Source organism: Lutra lutra, chromosome 1, assembly GCF_902655055.1.
Source record: "Lutra lutra chromosome 1, mLutLut1.2, whole genome shotgun sequence".
Classification (NCBI taxonomy): domain Eukaryota; kingdom Metazoa; phylum Chordata; class Mammalia; order Carnivora; family Mustelidae; genus Lutra; species Lutra lutra.
Genome location: NC_062278.1, coordinates 159,605,496 through 159,628,566, shown reverse-complemented (window position 1 = coordinate 159,628,566; position 23,071 = coordinate 159,605,496). Strand labels below are relative to the sequence as shown.

At 45.5% G+C, this 23,071-nt stretch overlaps 1 protein-coding gene across 1 annotated transcript in view; it reads right to left on the bottom strand.

Moving 5' to 3' along the window:
- Window positions 1-1,622: 1,622 nt before the first annotated feature.
- The window catches only part of TRIM71 (tripartite motif containing 71), a 70,017-nt gene continuing 48,568 nt past the window's right edge, over window positions 1,623-23,071 (bottom strand). The window contains exons 3-4 of the mRNA XM_047741477.1: window positions 10,407-10,541; window positions 1,623-7,058 (exon numbers count right to left, since the gene is read on the bottom strand). Of these exons, the coding sequence (XP_047597433.1) occupies window positions 5,607-7,058; window positions 10,407-10,541 (1,587 nt within the window). The 3' untranslated portion in view covers window positions 1,623-5,606. The remainder of the gene's footprint in view (window positions 7,059-10,406; window positions 10,542-23,071) is intronic.

The following is a 23,071-nucleotide window of genomic DNA, read 5'->3' as shown; positions in this document are numbered from 1 at the left end:
CACTTAAAAATTATTTTGCTGACTGGGCATGACAGCTAATGGACAGTATCAAGCAAGATTTAAAAAAACAAAAACAAAAACAAAACAAAACAAAAAAAAACCCTACCCTCCCACCCACCCAATTATAACTAACATGCTAGTTAAAAACATCCCTTACCCACAACCCACCCTCTCACCTGCATTGATTTTAGGGGAAAAGAATGGGGGCAGGGGAGGAAAGAAACCATACCACCCTAAAAACAAGAACACCCCAGAAACGTGAAAAATCTTCCTCTGAAGAAAAACTACAGACTGCTAGAAACAAAGAACTATTCCAGAGCTGGTTATTCAAAGAAAGTAAACACTTTGCTACACACGTTAACATTCAGTCAGTGTGCTCTGAGATAGAGCCTTAAGAAAAATACTACCTGAGCTTGTAAGTTAATACAATCATTAAAAGGAGGTCTAAGACCATGTGGATACACAAAACTTTTAGAACCATTACTGGTTAAATGATGGATGGAAAACATCCCACCAGGCTGGCTTGTTAACCCGTAAGATCAGTTTTAAAAATAGACATCACTGAGGTACTGCTTCACCGTGACATTTTAAACCCAATCCGCAATCATTACAGTGGTCTTAGGACCCTCTCTTCCAAGCAAAACAAAACAAAACAAAACAAAAACGAGGGGAGTAAGAGAGGTGGAGAGGCAATACAGTATATCATGGTAATGTGCTTCAACTTCATCAAGTATTTAATTCAAAACAAAAACCAAAAAAAAAAAAAAAAAAAAAAAAAAAAAAAAAAAAAGGAAAGAACAACCCGTCAACATGTTACCTTTGGTAGAAAACAAATTAAACACAAAATGAAAGAGCAACACGCACCACCAGTCACCGCTCAGTAAAGCAATGATGGTCGCAATAGCCTGGTGATGAACATCCTGCTGGGTCCAGAAAAGGTACAGATACAATCACAAAGTCTAAAGGAGTCGTATTCCCTTCAAATATTTGATGTTTCCAACAACTAGACCCTTAGAATTGCTCCTAAAGGGTAGATTTGCAGACATTCAAAATACAAAATATTCTTCTCTTGAAGAGAGAAAGAGACCTAAAGGTCTTTATTTGCAGGTTAAGTCCTCAAATAGGTCAGATGAACCAGTAGTTTCAATAATACTGAACAAGGTCATGGTGTGCATAATTCCTATTGGGGGGGGCAGATTGGTAAGTAATACTTGGGATTTAGGATGACCTTGGGATTTAGGATGACATTTGCCTGAGTACAGGAATATTTGGTTTCGAGGTTTCTTTTTCAAGGTCAATCAAATGTTTCTCGTGGGAGAAATCAGTTCTGGATTTATCAAAATATTTTCTTCTAGAGCTAAAGGTGGCTTCCCACTCCTGCCCACTCCCCTGTGGATTAACACTATGCTTTTCAGAGACCCATCAGATGTGAACATGAGGTAGATGACTTTCGCCAAAAGTGAGGTAGAAACGAAACAAAAGCAAACAGTGTGGTGTGTGGAGCTACTGTGTGTGTCCTGTGCCCCCGGCCCGCAGGAAGAGCGAGGGCCCCGGAGGTCCTTGCTCTACGATATCCTCGTGCGCGAGCAAGTACGAGAGTCTGACTTTTATGCGCAAGCAAGTACGAGAGTCTGACTTTTATACAGCCCGAGACTGCTGGAAAATCCGTCAGTGAGGTTTTAAATAAATACCTACATACTTTTTTGGCACCACTGGATTTTTGTTTTTAAACAGAAAAAACAAGCCTAGAACTTTGGCATATCTCTCACTACCTAACAGAACACAGCAACCGTAGAATCTTCCAAAGAGGAAGACACATACAGAAACAGTATTCTGCTGCTTCAAGCCTAAAAAGACTTCCCCCCTCAAATTAAGCTTTGGCTTAACTAGAATAAAACAGACTGAGCCAATCTCAAGCCATTCTCTTATAGCTCCATCACAAAGTGCCTCAAATCTGGCAACTTTTTTTGGCCCAACACACAATTTAGATTCTGTTTATGGTACCCCTGTAGGTGTTTCCCCAAATAAGTTAGACTTAAAAGGGCATCCATCCATCAAAGATTAGTGCACTTGCATCCTGCCCGGGCCACTGGGCTCCAGCCAACTCTCGCGCCACCTGCCAGCCACCAGAGAGCAGAGGTTTCTGAGACAGTATTGCTTCTTGTGAACAAATTTACAGAGAAAATTTTTTTTTAAGATTAACACTTTTGAAATGTTAACTGTCAACCAAAAGTGGTTTTTATTTGTGGGTTACTTAGATGTCCTTTAGCCATCTCAACACCCAGACTTACATATCCAGATCCAACTGGCATCTCCACACACACACACTGACCTCATATCCCGCACCATCCCCGCCACCTGCCCAGATGAGACACACATGGGGATGACCAGCTGAATACCACATCGACTTAACAGAAACAGTTTATACTCCTCTCTCGTAGTCCCTACAACCTTTTCTTTTCACCATGTTCAAGTCTCTCCTCCTCATCCACCCAATTCCTACCCACCCTAGCATCACTTGACAGGCAGGAGAGAGCCAGTTAAAAACCCCAATTTTCATCAGCCTCACTCACACTAGAGTTCCAAATGTTGGCTTTTCTCCTCTTTCCTTGATTTGGAGCATTCCACATCGTACAATAAACACACTCCAAAGTGCTTCGCACCAGTCCCTGTGGGTCAGGAGTCAATCATGGGCAGCCACAGATGGCCAGTGTTTTAAAAACAAAAGCTTCCCATGTGTGACCACATTTCTCAAATGGCCGTGATGCACAGTTCTGGGTGCAGAAAAGGAGGAGATGTACCACCACTGAGGGGAAAGAGGCAGCATCGTACACTTAACTCATTTCAGGGGAGGACTACTAGCTTTGAGCCTGCAAACTGGTCAGTCTATTAATTAAGACCTGATCATTTCAGTCAAGTGTGGAAACCCTGGCTTTACAACCAAATCCACAGAGAAATGCTAACTACACAGTTTTATGTTACTGCTATTCACCAAAAAAATTTCTCAGGTCCCATGATTCCCCCACATCCGGGGACACTGGGAAGGACAGATCAGAGTGAAGATGGGAGAATCAAAGGTAGTAACTACCCGAAGTAACTCATCCCGGGTTTCTGAGAACGCTTCTAAGAATTTTCAAGATCCATTTCTTCAATAAAATTTTGTAAGCATTTAAAACCAGTTGTCTTTGGTGTTTAAAGGGTGATTTGTTGGGTGGCTGGGGGTGGGTGGGGACTGAGGGGTGGAGGGGAGGAAGATCAGCACCAAGTTATTTCCAAAATAAAAAACAATAAAAATGTTTAATTACACAAACTCTTCACCAAAGAACATAGAACCTAGGGGCAAATAAAAAGGCCACTGAATAGGAACTGGGGAAGAATTCAAAATTAAATGCTTCAGCAAAAGAAAAGGTGGTCTTAGAAAGTAAGATTTCCTGAAGCCTCCTTGCCCTGAAACACAGAAGCTGGGAGGGAGCGGTCTGACACGACTTTCCAGTTTTGGGATCCTCTATTGCATGCAGTTCTCCTTTATGAAATGAGTTTGTTCCCATTTTGGTCATTCAGAAACCCCAGAACTAAAGCAAGGAGGACACAGGGTACCCCGAAGTGGTAAATGCCGCCCCCAAAAAGGCGGGGCGGGGGGGAGAGACAAAAAAACCAATTTGATTGACTTGCTCACTCCCCCCCATCAACTCCTTTTCTTTGGGGATGACAAAAACAAACTGCTCCACAAGTTCCTTCTTCCAGTTCCTTTAAAACTACATCTCTACTGCAAGGGGAATTTCTCCAAAATACAGGAACAGAAACTGATGTTAGTCCTTCTGTTTGAACAAGAGGTTTCCCTGGAGGCCCCTGTCATCTGAGAGCACCTCTGGCTCCTGAGGCACGCTCCTCCAGAATTTGGTTCTCCTTCAGTACCTGGGGGAATGCAGGGACCCACACAGGTTCTCACAAGCAGATCAGCTCTGCCTACTTTCCACTTGAAAGACAGATAATGCCCAGAAGCACAAGGCTTTGTACCCAAGTCCAGCTTACTGCAAACCAACCCTGTAAAGTGACGGACGCCATCCCACAGTTCTGCAGTGGGAGCCTGGCTTCAATTTTCATTCTTTGGTACCGAGACAGAGGTGTAACAAAGATATTACATCCTACCTTTTGGGTTGGGACAATTTGGTTTACAAATTTTTTACATTCAAAGGCCTTTGGGGAGTAAATTCACGTTAACCATGAGGTCCTACTGCATGGCCCGGGAGCAGACCACTCTGGAAGACGGACCCGAGCAGAGGGTGTAGGGATGGGTTGTTCCTATTCATTTGACTTTCAAACATTCTATTTCCCTGAACTTCCAAAGCAGGAAAAAAATTGTGCTTTTAAAGGAAAAGTTCATTCCTTGGCCTATTCTTCTTAAAAAAAGAAACACCTAACATTATCGACAGAACAACATTCAAGCTGGGGTCAGGGACTGACCTCCACCCTCCCGCAGACGTTGGGGGTAGCCTGCTGCTTTCTCATGCTCTCTACAGACCACCTCGGCACATGCACATCCGCCCACACTCAAGTCCACAGGCCGGGCAGGTCTGACACCCTCTTTCTGAGAATGAGGCTGATTTTCTTCTTCCTTCCGCTGAACTTTATAAACAATAACAAGCTAAGAATACTTAACTTCTGAGAATACTTTTAATCGAAAATCCTAAGCTACATCTATTTTTTAGAAACCGAAGTGTGAAAGAAAAGTTTTTTTGGGTGGTCGTGTACGCTCCTCAGCTTTACTATGTTGGTGTAGACGGCTCAGTCACGCACACACGCACGCACGCACACATGCACACCATCCCTTAAAAAGAAGCAAAGATTACATACCCTAAAACATGAATAGAATAGTCTGCTTTTCTTGGCCTGCAAGCCACAGCCACATCCACGTCTTCTAAGAATAAGAAAAAGATGCTGAACAGGGTGATAAACACACTGAGGTATTAAAGGAGAATACAGAAAAGTTCTCTGTTGCAGCATTAAAAAAAAAATTTCAAAGAAAGATTTCTTAAAAAGATCAAGATCACAACACAATCTAATCCCATAACACAGTATTCTCCAGAACACAAATACTCTACAACTCAGCATTTTAAACCTTATTTTTCCACATTTTATAGTTTTTTTTTTGTTTTTGTTTTTTTTTTACTTAGTAGTTCTTTCATGTTTCCTTGGCTCAATCTACAGAGTACACCCCACCACACAGCCAGCGCCCCCCCAGCCACAGAGACACCAGGCTTGTGCATATCACGCCCCACAACTGGTCAGAGGGGAACGTGAACTCCGCTGAGTGAGGGTGGGGAGGAGGGCAGAGGGCCTGCTGGAGAAGGAAATGTAAAGATTTATGAGGTAGATAGAAATTATCACGTCACAGGCTCAATCCCTGCAGAAAAGATAAGTACATTCATCTGTAAAAAAATAAAGATGAGGTAGGACTTAAGCAATGTTGTACTCTTCTTGTTCTTTTTAAACAAAAGAAAAAAAGAAATTTCCCTGAGACTGTTTCTTCTTTGAAATTCAAAAGGACAGAGAGAGAGAGAGAGAGATGCACGCACAGCCCAAACACAGAAGCCTAGAGAACGTGATCAGAAGATGAGGATCCGATTGTTGCCAAAGTCCACCACCACAATCATCCCGTCGGGGGTGACCGCGATGCCGGACGGGCGGTCCATCTGCCCAAAGCCACTGCCCTGGGCGCCGAACTTGCACAGGAAGCTGCCATTGGACTCGAACATCTGCACGCGGTGGTTCCTGGAGTCAGCCACGATGATGCGCCCCTCCTGGTCCACGGCCACACCCTGTGGGCGCAGGAACTGCCCATTGCCCGTGCCCTCAGAGCCCAGGAAGCGCGCGGACTGGCAGTCAGGGTGGATGACCAGGAGCCGGTGGTTATTGAAGTCGGTGACCACCAAGTGGCCCTCGTGGTTGAAGGCCACACCACGGGGGGAGTCAAAGTGCTTCCAGAGAGCCCCCTCGAAGCCGTACTTATTCAGGAAGACACCGTCCGGCCCGAACAGCTGGATCCGGTGGTTGCGGGTGTCAGAGACCAGGATCTTGCCCTCAGAATTCACCGCCACGTCCCAAGGGTAGTTGAACTGCCCATTTTTGGTTCCCTTCTCGCCGAACTTGAGCAGGAACTGGCCCTCAAACGTGAAGACCTGGATGCGATGATTGTCCTTGTCGGCCACCACAATCCTGCGGGAGGCATCGCAGGCCACGCCAGCTGGCCGGTCGAACTGCCCGGGCCGGGAGCCCAGGGTGCCAAATTTGTGGTGGAAGGTGCCACATGGCTTGAACACCTGGATGCGGTTGTTGCTGCGGTCGGCCACGACGATGTAGCCCTCCTTATCCACACTCACGCCCCAGGGGCGGCAGAGCTTGCCATCACTGTCACCCTCGCTGCCAAAGCTCAGGCCCGGGAGCCCGATGCCCACGTAGCTGCGGCCTGACTTGACCACCACCTTGAAGGGGCTGTTCTCGATGTGCTGATTGCACATGGTGACCGACACCAGGTGCTCGCCCTCCAGCTGCGGCCGGTAACTCACCACATAGGTCCCGTTCTGCTGGTCACTCACCTCGGCACCAAACAGGTTGCCATCAGGGCCCAAGACCACGGCTGACATCAGGTCGCCCCCAGAGAGGCGAGGCTCCCCATCATGGTCGTAGCCAATAACTGTGAAGGAGGCCACCTTACCCTGGAGGGCCCGCTTGAGGCCATCCCCGGTGGCTTTGGTGAGTGGCGCGAAGGCCCCACTGCTAACGAAGCCGAATGACTTGATGGCGAGGTACAGGGCCTGGTCAGGGGGTGTGAACATGACACGGTCGTCTTCCTGAGGCTGCAGGAAGCTGCGCACGGTCTTCAGCTCCTGTACCTGGGCCAGCATGCGGTCCCGGGCCAGCAGGACATCCAGCGCCCGGCCCTCCTCCAGCACCTGCTGGACGGCACTGATGGTGCTCTCCAGCTTGTTGAGGCTCTGCCGCAGCTTCTCCACCTGCAGGTACAGGGACTTGGCTTTCACCTGGCGGATCTTCTCCACCTGGACAGGGGAGAGCAGGGAGACAGGAGGGAGGCTTTGAGGAAAGCAAAAGCAACAACATACCAGGCGACAAGGATGATGAGGGAGATGAGGGAGTCGCCCTCAGACCCACCCTGAGGTGAGTGCAGGGCCCACAGAAACCACTGGTCCATGCTCTTCAAAAATGGCAAAGATCCAAGGACAAAGGGAGGCCAAGGAACGATGCCAATTACGAAAGATGACTACAAACAGGACAGCAACTTTCAGCACAGGATCCTGGACTGGGGGCAGCTGTCATTAAAGACTATGCTGGCGCATACCAACTAGGGACCAAGGGACTAGACCCCAGCATGCTGTCAGCATTGAACTTCCTGCTTTTGAGGAACAGGGATGATGGAACTGACTGCCTTTGCTCAGAGGAAATAAACACAAAAGTGTTAGTGGGTTAAGAGGCATCCTGTCTCCCACATGCCAATTTACTCCACTTGAATCACAGTAGGATGAAAATAGGACAAAATGTAAATGGGTGTATCTGGGGGAAAGGATACAGGGAGTTCTTTTATTATTCCTGTCACTTAGAAATAAAATGTAAAAGCTAAGAACAGTCATATAACAAATGTTTACTGAGCACCTGCTTTGTGCCAGACACTGGAGGTGCCTAATGACGAGTACAGAATGCGGTCCTCGCCCTCACCAGCAGACTTCCCAGGGGACTAGAGCACAAGGACAGGCGGCACTCCCCAAGGGCGGAATTTTCAGTGTAGCCACAGGGCCTCTAATCTCTTCAATGATTTCTCTTCTGCTCTAGCGCCCTGCCTCACCCCACTCTCTACTCTCCAAGAGAGAGGGAAAGAGGGAGAAAGGGAGGGAAGGAGGGATGGAGAAGACCGACTATGTGTGAAGAAAGTGAAGGGATCTGATGAGAACCCAATTTAAGATCACAGCCCGTACCTCCCTGCCCTGTGACACACACCACTGTGGTCTTCTATCTTCACATGAAACCTAAAAGGCCACACCACACCCCAAATTTGGAGACAGTAAGTCTTTGGAATCACAGGCCTGTAGTGTTTCCAGAGGCACCCTCTAGACTAAATTCCTGTAATCTATAAACCTGAATTCTGACCACACCTGCTAAAATAATCCTGCTTCTCAGGTTCTCTGAACCCACGATCTGGGAAGGTGGGATTTTGTGACCAGTGAAACAGAGCCACTTCTCCATTCTTTTGTATTAAATGGAGAAAAGTCCTCTAATTCGAAGTGATTTCCCCTGTGAAGGGGATGAATGAGTGTCCCAGCTGATTCGTGCCATTATGTAGACAGAACCAGGACTGCTGAGAGCTCCACTCCTCAGAATGCCACAGAAAGTCTATTTCAGAATACAACTCCACTACTGGGGAGGCCCGGATTTCAGTCAGATTTTGGTGGCGTGTGTGTGTGTGTGATGTGATTTTTGGACCCATTCATGCTTTTCCATCTGTCCACTCTGGAAGCAGGACACCTTATGTGCAGAGGGCCCCACGTGGGGACAGATCAAAGAGAAGCTTTGTCCTCTGGTTTTTCATTGGGCCAAACCTCTGGGCTTTGGTCTGGATTCCTCAACTAGGCAGCTGCAACTAATCCCACATGGTAGCCAAGTCCACTGGAAATCTCTAAGCCACAAGCATGAGGAAGTGCATCTAGATACCCACAGCTGGATCCCCTGGTACTCAACTATCTTCAGTAGTGGGAATGCAAGAAAAAAAGATGTGTAATGAGGACGTAGGAGGGCAGAGACAGGCAGGAAGGCTTTGCTGGGAGGGGCAGAAAAGTCAGTAGGTATAGTAATAAAACATATAGACAATGACTGAGGTATATCCAGAATGAGCATGCATATTTTGGAGGTTATCTGAGTTTTAGAAATGAAACAGAAACAAAATGTATTACACAAAGAGATTGACTCTTCTTCCCAATTTGCATCTCCAAGACTCAAAACTTGCTTTCCTGCTTCCTTCAAGAGAAATGCCTTTAGGGAGAGGACAGGAGTCAGCCTCACAGGAGGGAGGGTACCTAAGGTAAATCCTCTGCACAAAGGCCTTTTCATCAGCAAATCCAGAAGAGCCAGTCTGTGGCAGAGTTCACCAGGGAGCTCTCAGGTTGCACAAAGTGGACCCTTCTCAGTCATAATTAACATTCGTGGGTGGCATAAGCCTGGCAGACTGTGGGGGCATGTTAGTGTCTGGAAACCACATCAGGCCCACAAAGGTGCCTGCATGAAGTATGTGCTGAATTAAATCTTAAAAACATTTTTTTTTTTTAATCTGACAGAAAGAGATCACAAGTAAGCAGAGAGGCAGGCAGAGAGAGAGAGGAGGAAGCAGGCTCCCTGCTGAGCAGAGAGCCCGATACGGACTCGATCCCAGGACCCTGAGATCATGACCCGAGCTGAAGGCAGAGGCTTAACCCACTGAGCCACCCAGGCGTCCTTAAAAAGTTTTTCTATCCAAGGATTCTTCTCTTCTTGTTAAAAGGCAACTGAGCCATCTTCTTTGAGAGGTCAGCAGAGACAGAGGGCAATTAGTTATGTGCTAACTAAATGGAAAATGCAATGCAAAACCCAACACGGCCTTCCAGAACATTTTAGGGCATGGTGATTGGTGAGGATCGCTTTCAGACACTGAGATCCCATCTCTACCTTCACAAAGTTCAGATGATTAAAACAAGCATGCACACACCTAAGTGCACCCTTTTTAATGAGCTATGTGTATGGTCTTATTCTTGCATTAAGAGAATGGCATTACAGAGTTGAAGTGGCTGGAGGTACTGGTCCATTCATAGGCACAGTCTTCCCTCTTCCTGGGGCAGGAGGTAAAGACCAGAGAAGAAAATGCTGGGCTGAGGACTTGGGTGGGGAGAGTCATCTTTCCAGCTGATACTTATCGCAACAGCACATCAGCCTGCTCCTCACTTTGCTGCTGCAACAGAATAAAGGGCATTTGCTTGCTGCCCTCCCTAGTGGGAAACTGGTTTCTCACAAGGGGTCAGGAAGGGCAACCAGGCAGGAAACCAAAAATAGGGACTCGTCCCAGCAGCCTGCTTTCATAACAGTCTCGCCTGCGCCCTCTTCTGCCTCGAGTGTGCACGACAAAAAACATGAGGCTCCTTCTGGTTCTTGGGACACCTGACTACTCCTAAAAAACCTTCTTGTGGCTTAAGCGCTTGGACGGCACCCACAATGTTACAGGGACTCCTGCATCTTCCTGCCAACAAACTTCATGGCAAACCTCCGAGTGGTCTAAACCTCGAGCTGGGATCTGGGATCTGACAGGAGAATTTTCGTGGTTTTGTCGCAGTTCACAGAAAAACTGCTGGCCGGCCAGCAGCACCCATTACCTTCCACAGCAGCTCGCACTCCCGCTCCTCCAGGGCCTTCTTGTGCCTTGCCGTCACAGCTTTGACCTCCGACTGTACCACCTTTGCCTTCATCTCCACCTGCTCTGCCACCGTCTGGGCCTGCTCGATGCTCAGCTGTAAAAGCAAGAAGAAGCTCATTGCATCAGGAGGACCTCCACGCCTCACGCAAAGCACTGAGTCTGCTTGTCTCAAACCCGAGGAGCTAACTCCCTAAGCCCCGGGACCGCTTGATCCACGTCCCCGGACAGAAAGCAGCCTGCAAAGAGAGCTCCGCATCTGTCTGAAAGTAACTGAAGGAGCTGCTAGCAAGCGCTGGGTTCTTTGTGAGGGAAATGGCACCGACACGGTGAACGTCAGCCCTATTAGGAGCTACTCTGACACCGTGAAACCAGTGTAGTTGGGTCCAAGCCGCAAAGTGGGAACAAGGATTGGATGTGAAATGTACTACCATGCCCAGCACACGAACCACTTCCCACAGATGTTCTGGCCTTCCTCGCCATGGGGGAAAACCCCGCAGGTGGGCACAGCACTCAGGTCAAGGTGCATCATAGCCGCAGGCCAGCAGTTAGCCACCATGCTCCTGTCAAGTCATTAGCAGCATCGCTCATTCCAACCCCAAGTGACACTGGGAATACTGTCCGATCTGCCAGGGAAACCATGCAGGCCATGCCCTCTGATCAGTCAGCTTGCCAGACCACTCCCCCACCACCACACGCCCCACTCTGTCCCACCAGCCCTAGGTAAATCAGCCAGTCTAATCAAAGGTATTATTGCTCATAAAAAATTAATCAAGACAGAAGGTCCAGTGTTTTCATTAATATTACATGATGTGTTTTGAAAAGCCACAAGGATTTCTTTGAGATACTGAGATATTAAATCAGGGATTCCAAACTGCTGATGATGCAACAGGTCTTAGGGTGTGTGTCCCACATCAGGAGAGGCCTAGAGAAGCACTGAGGGTCTGGAGCCTGGTCTGGGTTCAGGAACTGCTCACAGGTGACCAACCCTGAGTACGCCCTGGACCGAGGGTTTTCAGCTTGTGGAGCACATCCACCTGAGGCCACCTTGGGCAAAGCAGGCTGGACGGTCATCCTAGGAGTCAGGTAACCCGGTTCCAAACCCTAGTTCCACGTCCTACTACTTGGAAGGCCCCAGACAAGTGCTTTGCTTTCTGCAACCTCGGCCGATAGGAGGAAAAGACAGGATAACACATGGAGGGAGCTCAGCACAGGAGCTCAGAGAGTAAAAAAATCGAGGTTACCAACAGTGCTCAGCTGAGAACATTGCAGGTAAGACCACAAGCATCCTTTTCCTTCATCCCACCTAACTCCCGTCATACAGGTATGGTCATGTACCTAGACCGACTTTTATTTCTTAACCCATTTTGCTAAAACTCTGATAAAATAGGTAGAACATAAAGTGCACCATTATTGACATTTAGCACATTCCATAATTGTGTAAGCATCACAACCATCTAGCTCTGAACACTTCCATCAATGAAAGGAAGCTTCCATACCCGTTAGGCAGTCTTTCTCCATCTCCCCTCCGCTCCCCGATGGGAACCGTATTCTGCTTGGTCTCTACACTGCTGTCTATCCTGGATATTTCACAGAAAGGGAATCAAACAATACATGAGCAGTCTTATTTGTAGGAACATGCTTTCCATTCAACAGTTGTGACTCATTTTGTCACTTACAACCGGGGACACCCCCTTAATCCTATCAAGAGGACATGCCAATGGCACGAAAGGCACACCCACACTGCGGCTGCCCCCGGCTCCCCCCAAGCCCCCAAACCACCGGTGGCTACCGTGGGCTAACTGCTCAAGGCATTCTCTGCCCCAATCCCTGTGAGGCTTAAAGATCAGAGGTGGCACTTGGGTCAACCTGGAATGCTCACAGACGGACAATCCATGGCCTGGGATGCCTTCTCTTCCTGAGCTAGCAGTGAAGGACGCTGTCTCGTAATGTTTCTGTTCCACCTTTACTATCCTGTCCCAAGTGTCATTACATACCAAACTACATGGGGCCTAGGTACATAGCCACTGGGTTGTAGCAGGAACAATCTCTATATATAATTTACACTTGCTAACATCTACAGTCATAACCATATTTATCAAAGGAGTAGGTAACTATACTGGGTTAAATATGGTCTCCCCCACATTCAGGCTGATTAGTTAAGAGGAAGTCATACTGGACTAGAGCGAGTCCTAAATCCACTTAAGGCCATGTGAGACAGGCACGCAGAAGGAAGACCACATGAAGACAGATGCAGAAGTTAGGAGTGATGCCGGTAACAAGCCAAGGAAAACCACAGATTGCCAGCAACTACCAGAAGCTTGGGAAAAGCAGGGCAAGATTCTTCCCTACAGCCTTCCGAGAGCACAGCCTAGCTGACACCCGGACTTCCGTCTTCTAACCCAGAACTCTATGAGAATAAGTTCCTACTGTTTAAGCCACCAGTTTATACTGTAATAGTAGCCCTAGGGAACAGTAGACAACAAACTGAATCAGACAGAAATATCCCAATGACCGAAAGGTAAGAAAAATGAGACTGACCCATCAGTGAATGCCGTACGAGGTTTCATAATAGACTTGGCAGATTTCAAACGTCTCAGGCAGTCGGGATTGATTTAGAAGATGGGACACCTCACTAGACATTTCAACAGAGGTGATTTAACATAGAAAATAGGGCTGAGCGGGAAACGGGAGAACTGCGGGGGTGAAGGGCACGCGCAGGATGGCAGAAGGACGGTGCCACCGCTGGGCCCAGAGAACAAAGAGAGGAGAGCAGGGGTTACAGGTAGGAACCAGGAGCCATGCGCAGCTCCTTCTGGAAGTCGCCGGACCTAACCTCTCTGCTTCTGGTGAAAAACTGCTGCTGATAAGAACAGGAAGTCAAACGGAAGAAGGAAGTCCCCTTTCCCAACGTCCGGATTTGTGGTTTGAAGGGCTGCGGCCCCAGCACCACAGGGCACTAGTGTGAAAGCGCAGGTCACGAGGGAGAGAACCTATAACCCATACACCCTGCCTTCGGACGTGCCGGTATTCATGGGCACTAGCTGGTGTCCGAGTCAATACAGGACCGAGGCAATCAAGCCTTTGCCCATTTATTTCTCAGCTTCCTCAATGGAAAGCAAAAGCGGCCAAATACTTTCTATTTACACCAATGCCACAGGACTTATCAAACTAATTCTCCACAAAACCCAGAAGAAATGGAGTAACAGGCCTACCTTCCTGCAGGGCAAGAACTGACAGGAGACTGCAAGGGACCACCCCTCTGTGTAGTAAGCGGGTTGACATAGCAAACGTCTTTCTACTGTCCTCTCCCCCTAATGTCTCCAGCCAGGCTTGCTCCCTTGTGTTTCCTGCCAGGTCCCCACTCAGGCCCTTGGGCCTGGAATTCTAGGATAGGAACGGTTTCTTCCATTTCTCAATCAGCTGGAAGGGGTACAAAGCCCCTTCTGTAATTTGAGGGATCAAGTGTGCAAGGATAGGATCATTCCTAGGGTTAAGAGTCATAAAAGCCCTATGTACAGAGACAAAAAATAGGGCTTTCTTTTCCAAATCATACAGTCTTGTCGAGCACTGCATTCCAAGATATGCAGACCAGGACCTGCTAAACTAGTTCCCATTATCTAAACAGGGCATTTGAAGGAAACGAGGGGCAGGTGGGGTGGGGAAATGACAGGTAAAAGAGCTAAGTAAATTTCAAAAACAGAAACATACAATTTGCAATTAAGGAGGGAAAATAAAAAATACCCAATAAGCATGGGCCTTGGGTGGGTGGGGGGTTGCCTTTTAGAAGTTAATAGATCCAATCAAACAGCTGAAAGCTGAGGGTCTCAATGTAGGCAGACCAATCAGTGAATTCCAGCCGAAGGCAGGCTACTTAGTATGGAGGAGGGGGAGGCTGCCTGGGTTTCCATAGGCAACAGCACAGAATTCGATTCATGATGTCTGCTAGGGGAACCTGGGGAGGCCTGATGACTGGTCCTGGAAGTGTTCTGAAAGGGGAGCCTGGGGGGGGGGGGGGGTTCAGTCAGTTAAGCTTCTGACTTCAGCTCAGGTCAGGATCTTGGGGTCCTGGGATGGAGCCCCACATCGGGGAACCCATTCAGTGGTTAGCCTGCTTCTCTCTGCCTCTGCCACGCCCTCTGCTTGCCTGATCATCTCTCCCCCCCCCCCCCGCTGTCAAATTAATTTAAAAAAAAAAAAAAAATCTTTAAAAAAAGGAAAAGAAACAAGTGTCCTGACAGGCAGAAGATGACAGAATGCAAATGTCATCCATGAACTCACAGACCACAAAACCAGATATGGGAACTACTATCATTCACTCTATGAAGTGTAATTTTATCACATTTAATAGCTTTAAAACTATGATTCATCTTAAAACTGTCAGTGGGCTTTTCCCTTTGTTAGGTGCGTATTACAATCTATGGTGTCTTAAGTGATCAAGGATCACGGATCAAGGATCAAGGATCTCTTTATGTGGAGAGCAACTATATTCTTGATCGTGATTACAGATACCTGCCCCACAGGGTCAGTGTACCTTATGCAAAGCTATAATTACAAAAGCAGCCGAAATGTTACACTTCCAGGAAGACTCAAAGTGAAAGTCACAAAATGTTTTAAAAAGCAATACAAGAATGAGTGGGCACCCTTACAATACCAATGAGGCACGCTACAAACATCGTTCATGCTTCCTTTGTGGTAGGTAACTCTAGACCCTCATCAGGGTAAATTCTTTTTACAGAACTAAGTAGAATTAATTGTGAGAATTTACTTCCGGGTGTTTTTTTCTAGAACTAAGCCACTCAAGCTAAATACAGACAAGCAGTGAATCTTCTCAGTGTTTAACTTATGAACTATGGCTCAGAGTCAACTGTACATCTGACACTTGTAATTTAATAATGGATAAACATCCTTGTTTAGCTGAAGAAAGGGAATGGAACTCCTAAAAGTTTTTTCTAAACAGAAGCTGGTAAAAGAAAATGAAAACACATAAGTCTCAAGTTGTACCGAGTCCAGATCTATTGTAAAAGGTCACAGATACTCATTAAAGGTGTTGTAAAGTTAGTAAGAATGTCAACCTGCCTGGACATTTGGTCTGGTCAGTGGCCTTTACTTTTGGGATGTGTTCTTGCTTATTCATTTGGTCCAAAGGATGCTTCAGTGCCATCCAAGCATGGTGCCCAAGGAAGAATGAAGGACGCCAAGCCAGTCAAGGGCCCTTCCCTGAAATTTTACAAATGGGGGTTCCAATCTCTCTCCCTCCACCCCAAAAGGTAAGAGAAGAGGAGAAAATAAACTCACTCTTTCCCTGAGGATGGCTCGCTGGAACAGTTCAAGACTGAAGAGATGCCCATGCATGCCAACCATGTTCAACAGCAAGAATGAGGTCACCAGGGCCCCTGGGTGGCTCAGTGGTTAAAGCCTCTGCCTTCGGCTCGGGTCATGATCCCAGGGTCCTGGGATCGAGCCTCACATCGGGCTCTCTGCTCAGCAGGGAGCCTGCCTCCTCCTCCTCTCTCTCTCTGCCTACTTGTGATCTGTCTGTCAAATAAATAAAAATCTTTAAAAAAAAAAAAAAAAAAAAAAAGAATGAGGTCACCATGGAGAGAGGGAGAGCTAAGTAACAGAGTGCTGGCTTCAAGGTCCAAGTTCCTAGACACCTGAAGCCTGATTCACCCATATTCTCCTACCCAGTCACCTGAACCTGTCCATCTCCTTTCATTCTACTGCAACCAAGGATCCTAATTAAGACAGCAGGGGAAAAATAATAAATAGGTCATGGTGTATTAAAATTCTTCAACCATTTCTTCTCACATCTGTACACATCGTGCGCAAATGCTGAGAAAGGGGGTAGGTGGGAGCACAACTACCTCCCATATGAGAGTTGATTGTTATTTGTGGGTTCAAACTGCAAGTCCTCAACTCGTTGTTAGTGTGACTTCTGGAGGGTTAATCTCTATCAAGAAAAGTTTTCTCTCTGCAAAATAAAAAGAATGACACCCAAACCTCAGGTATTATTTACAGAAAGTGCGTGTGTTCAGTGCCCTTGGTAAACAGGGACCGTTAATTCTTACTGATGAAAACAGAAGGCCTATGGTTAATGAAACCTGGGATCTTGAGCGCAGCAATTACATTTTGTTCTTCCGTATTTGTAACAGTATTTTGTAATAACAATTTTAAGATTTTTCTTATCTACTTTCTGGGCTAGTTTGTATAAATTCAAATAAAATAGAAGGCATTCTCCGCATTCCTTATGGTCAACTTTCCATCACAGCAAGGAGTTCCTGCAGGTTACATGGTCTATTACAGTAACTGAACAAAAACAGAAGTTAGGGGAACCAAGGTAGTCCACAAAGTCTAGATGAACTTACATTTATATTTACAAAATTTAAAAAAAATATATGCTAAGTCATCAAGCTTAGTCCTCCTAATTTTTGTTCTAAATGGTGTATTATCTATCACTTTTAACATGAAGAGTGCTAATGTTTCCTTTTTTAACCATGAAAGCAACTTATGTCCAGTAAAGGACTAGTTACCCTTATCATGGCTATTGACTTTTGACTAATATCAGATGAAAATTAACAGAAAGGTCTATCTTATTTAAGGCTATAGTGAACTTGGATAAAAACTCCCCAGCAAGTGAATAAAATTAACAATACAGGAAACAACAGATGTTGGCAAGGATGCGAAGAAAGGGGAACCCTCCCACACTGTTGGTGGGAACGCGAACTGTGGCAGCTGCTCTGGAAAACGGTATGGAGGTTCCTCAGAAAGTTAAAAATAGAACTACCCTATGATCTGGCAATTGTATTAGTAGGTATCTACCTAAAGGATAGAAAAACACTCATCTGAAGGGATACACATACCCTGAGGTAGATAGCAGCCTTATCAACAATAGCCAAACTATGGGAAAAGCCCAAATGTCCATTAACTGGTGAATGGATAAAGAAAATGTGACATGATACCCTCCCCCACACAGGAATATTACTTCACCATCAAAAAGAAATGTAATCTTGCCACTTGCAACTATGTGGACGGAGCTAAAGTGTATTATGCCAAGTGAAATAAGCCAGTCAGAGAAAGACAAGTATCTTTCACTCATATGTGGAATTTAAGGCACAAAACAAATGAACATGTGGGGGGGGGGGGGGCACAAAAAAGAGAGGCAAACCAAGAAACAGACTCCCAACTATAGAGAACAAACTGAGGGATACTGGAGGGGAGGTGGCTGAGAAGATGGGCTAGACGGGTGATGGGGATATTAAGGAGGACACACTCATTACGGAATCACTAAATTCTAAACTGGAAACTAATATTATGTAATATCTTGTATGTTAACTAACTGGATTTATTTTTTATTTATTCATTTGAGAGAGACAGAGCGAGTGAGAGCACAAGCAGGGGTTGGGTCAAAGGGAGAGGGAGAAGCAAACTTCTTGCTGAGCAGGGTGCCCGATGTGGGATTCCCTGAGACCATGACCTGAAGTGAAGGCAGACACTTAACTGACTGAGCCACCCAGGTGCCCTCACTAACTAGAATTTAAACAAAAACTTAGAAGGAAAAACAAACAAAACTCCCCTGCAACTGATGTGTAAGACTGGATTTTGGCCAATGGATACAAGAAGTATTATGCAAGCCTTCTGGGAAATCTCTATAAAAGGCTGGTGGTCCAGGATATACATGTGTTATCTTGAGTTCTAGCAGCCATTTGTGGCTGAAGGGATGAATGTCAACACCTCAGTATGGTGGGGTGAAGCTGAAGGATTCTCTAAGGACTATCAGTGTCTCCAGACTAAGTTTTTTAAATAGGAGAGATTAAAACATTACATATTTAAGCTACCATATTTGGGAGGAGAGTGAAAGCCTGTTACTTACGGCTAAATTCATCTCCTACCTGATTAAAATGGAACAAAATTCTAAACTATGACAGAAAGCAGATGAATGGTTGCTTGGGGACATGGAAAAAGAGGATAAAGGATTATGGTAAGAATTTAAAATGTGGGGCACCTGGGTGACTCAGCCATTAAGCATCTGCCTCCCGCTCAGGTCATGATCCCAGGATCCTGGGATGGAGCCCCGCATCGGGCTCCCTCCTCAGTGGGAATTCTGCATCTCCCTCTGTCACCCACCCCCCCACTTGTGTTCCCTCTCTTGCTGTATCTCAGTCAAATAAATAAATAAAAATCTTAAAATGGAAAAAAAAAATTTTTAAGAAAATGTTAGAAAGTGATGAACATGTTTCTTCTAACCTTGACTGTGGCGATGTTTTCAGGTGTAAAATACATGTCGAATGTATATTAGTATGCTTTAAATATATGCAGTTCACGGTCTATCAATTTTCCTCAAGAAAGCTGAAAAAATTTTGCCTCAGTCCCACCATAATCAGTAAAACACCACTATTTATATTTCGGCCTATTTCTACACCCTCACATTAATCTTTTATGCATGGCTTACTAGTTCTTAAAGCAACTTCAGTTCTGCTAATTACAGTTAACACTGCTTTATAATGTGACCATAAACATTTTATGAATTTAAGGGGCTAAAAAACCCCAACTCCTATTGCTGACCATTTACACTGGTGCGGTCCACACCTTCAGGATAAAGGACATGGTCTTGCAGATTCCTGTAAGAGAAACAAGTTCCTGCCATATTTAAAGCTCTGATTATTGTTCAAAACATGTTCTCCTACCCAAAAAGATTAAGTGTGATGTACATACTTTGTTACTTACCCAAAACAGTACTCTGGTGTCATTTTAACTGGCCTATTGCTCAGGTGAATATGCTTTCATTCCTTCACCTGTTCGTGCCTTCCTTCCTAAAAGTTGGTACTTAACTACTGTGGTCTTCTCAGAGTAACTATTTCTCTATCCCATTTTCTAGTAGTTTTGTTTTTTGTTTTAAAGCAGGCTCTATGCTGGGTTCGAAACCACCAAGATTAAGAGGCAGGTGCTTATTAACAAACTAAGCCATCCAGGTGCCCCAGTTATTCTCCATTTAATAATATGCACAAATTCTTGGGGCTCCTGACTGGCTCAGTCAGAAAAGCATGAGATTCTTGATCTCGGGCTTGTGAGTTTGAGCCCAGTGTTGGATGCAGAGATTACTTTAAAATTTGAAAAAAATGCACAAGTTCACAAGTTTCCTGTATCACTTTTTTTTTTTTTTTTTTGGAAGATTTTACTTATTTGACAGACAGAGATCACAAGTAGGCAGAGCAGCAGGCAGAGAGAGGGGGAAGCAGGCTCCCCACTGAGCAGAGAGCCCGATGTGGGACTCGATCCCAGGACCCTGGGATCATGACCCGAGCTGAAGGCAGAGGCTTTAACCCACTGAGCCACCCAGGCACCCCTCCTGTATCACTTCTAATCTTAGAATGCTTTTGTGTCTTAATCTATATCTACCTTCAGTTTGGTATCTTTTTTTTTTTTTTTTTTTTTTAAATACTGGTCCTGTTCCTTTTCATGTAAGAATACTTTATCTCAGTTAGGTTTTTATTCTGGTGTTTGCTATCATAATTTAAACCTATTAAATCTATGCCTTTATCACCTCTTAGTTTAATGTCTTCTTAACTTATTAACAAAACATAAAGCCTATTTACAGAATATATACTCTATTTCTTGGATCTGTCAATTTGCCAGTACAAACAAGCAATATTTAAAAGCTCCCAAATGACTTATTTAGGAGTACTACGAAGAATAAATGAACAGCTTAAAATACCAATGACTTCCAAATCAAACTTGTGATTTAAAAGTTCCCTATAGGGGTACCTGGGTGGCTCAAATGGGTTAAAGCCTCTGCCTTCCCGCTCAGGTCATGATCCCAGGGTCCCACATCGGACTCTCTGCTCACTGGTGAGCCTGCTTCCCCCCCCACACTTGTATCTCTGTCAAATAAATAAATAAAATCTTTAAAAAAAAAAAAGTTCCCGGGACGCCTGGGTGGCTCAGTTGGTTAAGCAGCTGCCTTCGGCTCAGGTCATGATTCCAGCATCCTGGGATCGAGTCCCGCATCGGGCTCCTTGCTCAGCAGGAGCCTGCTTCTCCCTTTGCCTCTGCCTGCCATTCTGTCTGCCTATGCTTGCTCTCTCTCCCTCTCTCTCTGACAAATAAATAAAATCTTAAAAAAAAAAAAAAAAAAAGTTCCCTGTAAAAGAAATAAAAAGTCTCTTCTTACCCTATGATCATTCTGTATTTTGGCTTAAATGGATTAAGTGATTTTTTAAAAGGAGGGTGGGGTGGCATGGCACCAATTATATGTGTATGTTAACACAACTTACTTCTCCCCCCAAATTTTATTATAATGGACAATGTTCCTCCTTCCTTCTCCAGTATTCATATTAAAAACAGAAATCAGTCTTCATACCATCTGCTGGATTCTTTAATATAAAAGCTATTAAGTGACAACATAAAAATTATGTGGTTGGGCTATTTACTTCATTAATATTTTGGCCAACTGCAAGAAGAAATCAAGTGTCTGGGAATGCCTGGACTGCTCATTTGGTTAAGCATCTGCCTTTGGCTCAGGCATGACCCCACAGTCCTGGTAACTGAGCCCCAGGTCAGGTTCCTTGCTCAGGGGGGTCTGTTTCTCCCTCTGCCTACTGTCCCACACCCACCTGTGGGCTCTCTCTTCCCTCTCCGACAAATAAATAAATAAAATCTTAAGGGAGGGAGGCAGAAAAGAAATCAAGTGCCCAAAGCACTACGTACCCACCCCAAGCAGTGTCCTCACCCCAAGCAGTGTCCTTTCCTGGCATTTCAAGGTCACTTCTTTACCCTGAGGGGAACCTCTCAAAATCTCAGTATCGTCATCCTTTCCATTGCTTAGTGACCAACAGGAGGAAAAACACCTGTAGATTCACACACAAGTCTCATTATCTCTTTATATAAATAAACAAAAGCATAACCTGCACTAGACAGTAGCTGCTTTTTCCAATATCTTCCAGGACTTTTTAAATGACTTTTAAATGAATCCCTGAGAGAGGAAATCTACCTGAAGCTTTCAGAACTGTAATTCTTCCTCAGTAAAGCAGAGGCTCAGTAAAATATTCACTGAACACATAAATTCCTCCCCATTCTCACTCAGTTTTAATGACATAAAACAGACTGTACTGACCTGTAGAAGGAACCCATTTGCAAAACACTTGTTCACAATGAAAAGTGGGTCATACCTACTTCTGACCTTGGGGACACAGCTTGTTCCTACTGCTCACATGGGAACAAACTGGCTCTTCAGGCAGTGATTTTTGGAACAAAACTAACTTGTTCTCAAGCTTTACCTCAACTCCCCTTCTCCCAAAGGCATGTCTGGCATCAGAGAATAAACTCAGAGAGAAAGAGGGGCCATGTTTTTTCTACCAACACCCAGGGAACTCCTCCTTAACAGGCAGGAACCACTCTACTTTCATTAGAGGGCTCCCAGATAGTCTCAGGAAGGGACAATGTATTGAGAACCTCATAAGAACATTCAGACAGAAATGGGTAGCCAATCCTACCCCAACATTTAGATCACTGGCTGAGTGTATGTTCTGAAGAATTATAACCAAAAGCCACAAAAGCATACCATTCTCCCTCCCCACACGCTGTTAGTTATGCAAGGACATTCAAGAAGTCAATTCACAACTCATGCAGTTGGATGTTCAGCGCGTGTGCCTGGACGTGGCCACGCAGATTGCTAAACAAGCTGAGCCTTCCACCTCTGCCCAAATATCCACCTGCCACTTGGCTCCTCCACTCAAAATGCCCATCAGGCACCGTAGTACCAACTCACATTTGAATTTCATCCCTGATTGTTCTTTCTTTTTCTTTCTTTCTCTCTCTCTCTCTCTTTCTTTCTTTCTTTAAAGATTTGACTTATTTGACGGAGAGGGAGTTAGAGAGACCAGAGAAGAAGAAGCAGAAGCGCACTTCCCGCTGAGCAGAAAGCCTGATGAGGGGCTTGATCCCCCGACCCCAAGATCATGACCTGAACCAAAGGCAGATGCTTAACCGACTGAGCCACCCAGGTGCCCCCCGGGTGTTTTAACTACTCACACAGCAGACTCTCCCTAACACTGACTTTGCTGTAGGAAGTTAAGTACTGCAGACAAAATCTTCTGCACATCAGCTTCTCTCTTCTTTCCACAAAAAGTTCAAATTTCCACCTCACTGAGATTCCATCATTTTAACCACAGATCTATTTAAGGTTCTAGCGAATTATGACACTCACTTTTTTCTCCAGAGTGGCAGATCCCAGGAAGCAGAGAGCATCAGCAATTCTCTCAGACATGGTTCAAGGACCCCTGAGTGTCCTCGATCTCCAAGGAGAGAAAGGGGCTGGTACCATTATCTGGGGGGAAAGACCCAGACACAGCAGGTCTTTATGCTCCCCGAGGTGATGCTGACAGCAGCCAGAGCCCAAGAGACACCAGCACCGAAAGGCAACTTGACCAGGGCCTAATGGCAGTGGGATAAAAAGGGAAGCCACAAGCCACTTCATCCACGGGGACAAATTCACTGAAATAGGACAGAAATAAAGCAGAACTATGCACTAGTGGGGATGCTGGAAAACAAGAATTTATGAGCAACCAAGAGCCACTATGAAGGCATGAAAAAGAAAACAGGCCACTCTGGCCTAAGAATATGCCAGAA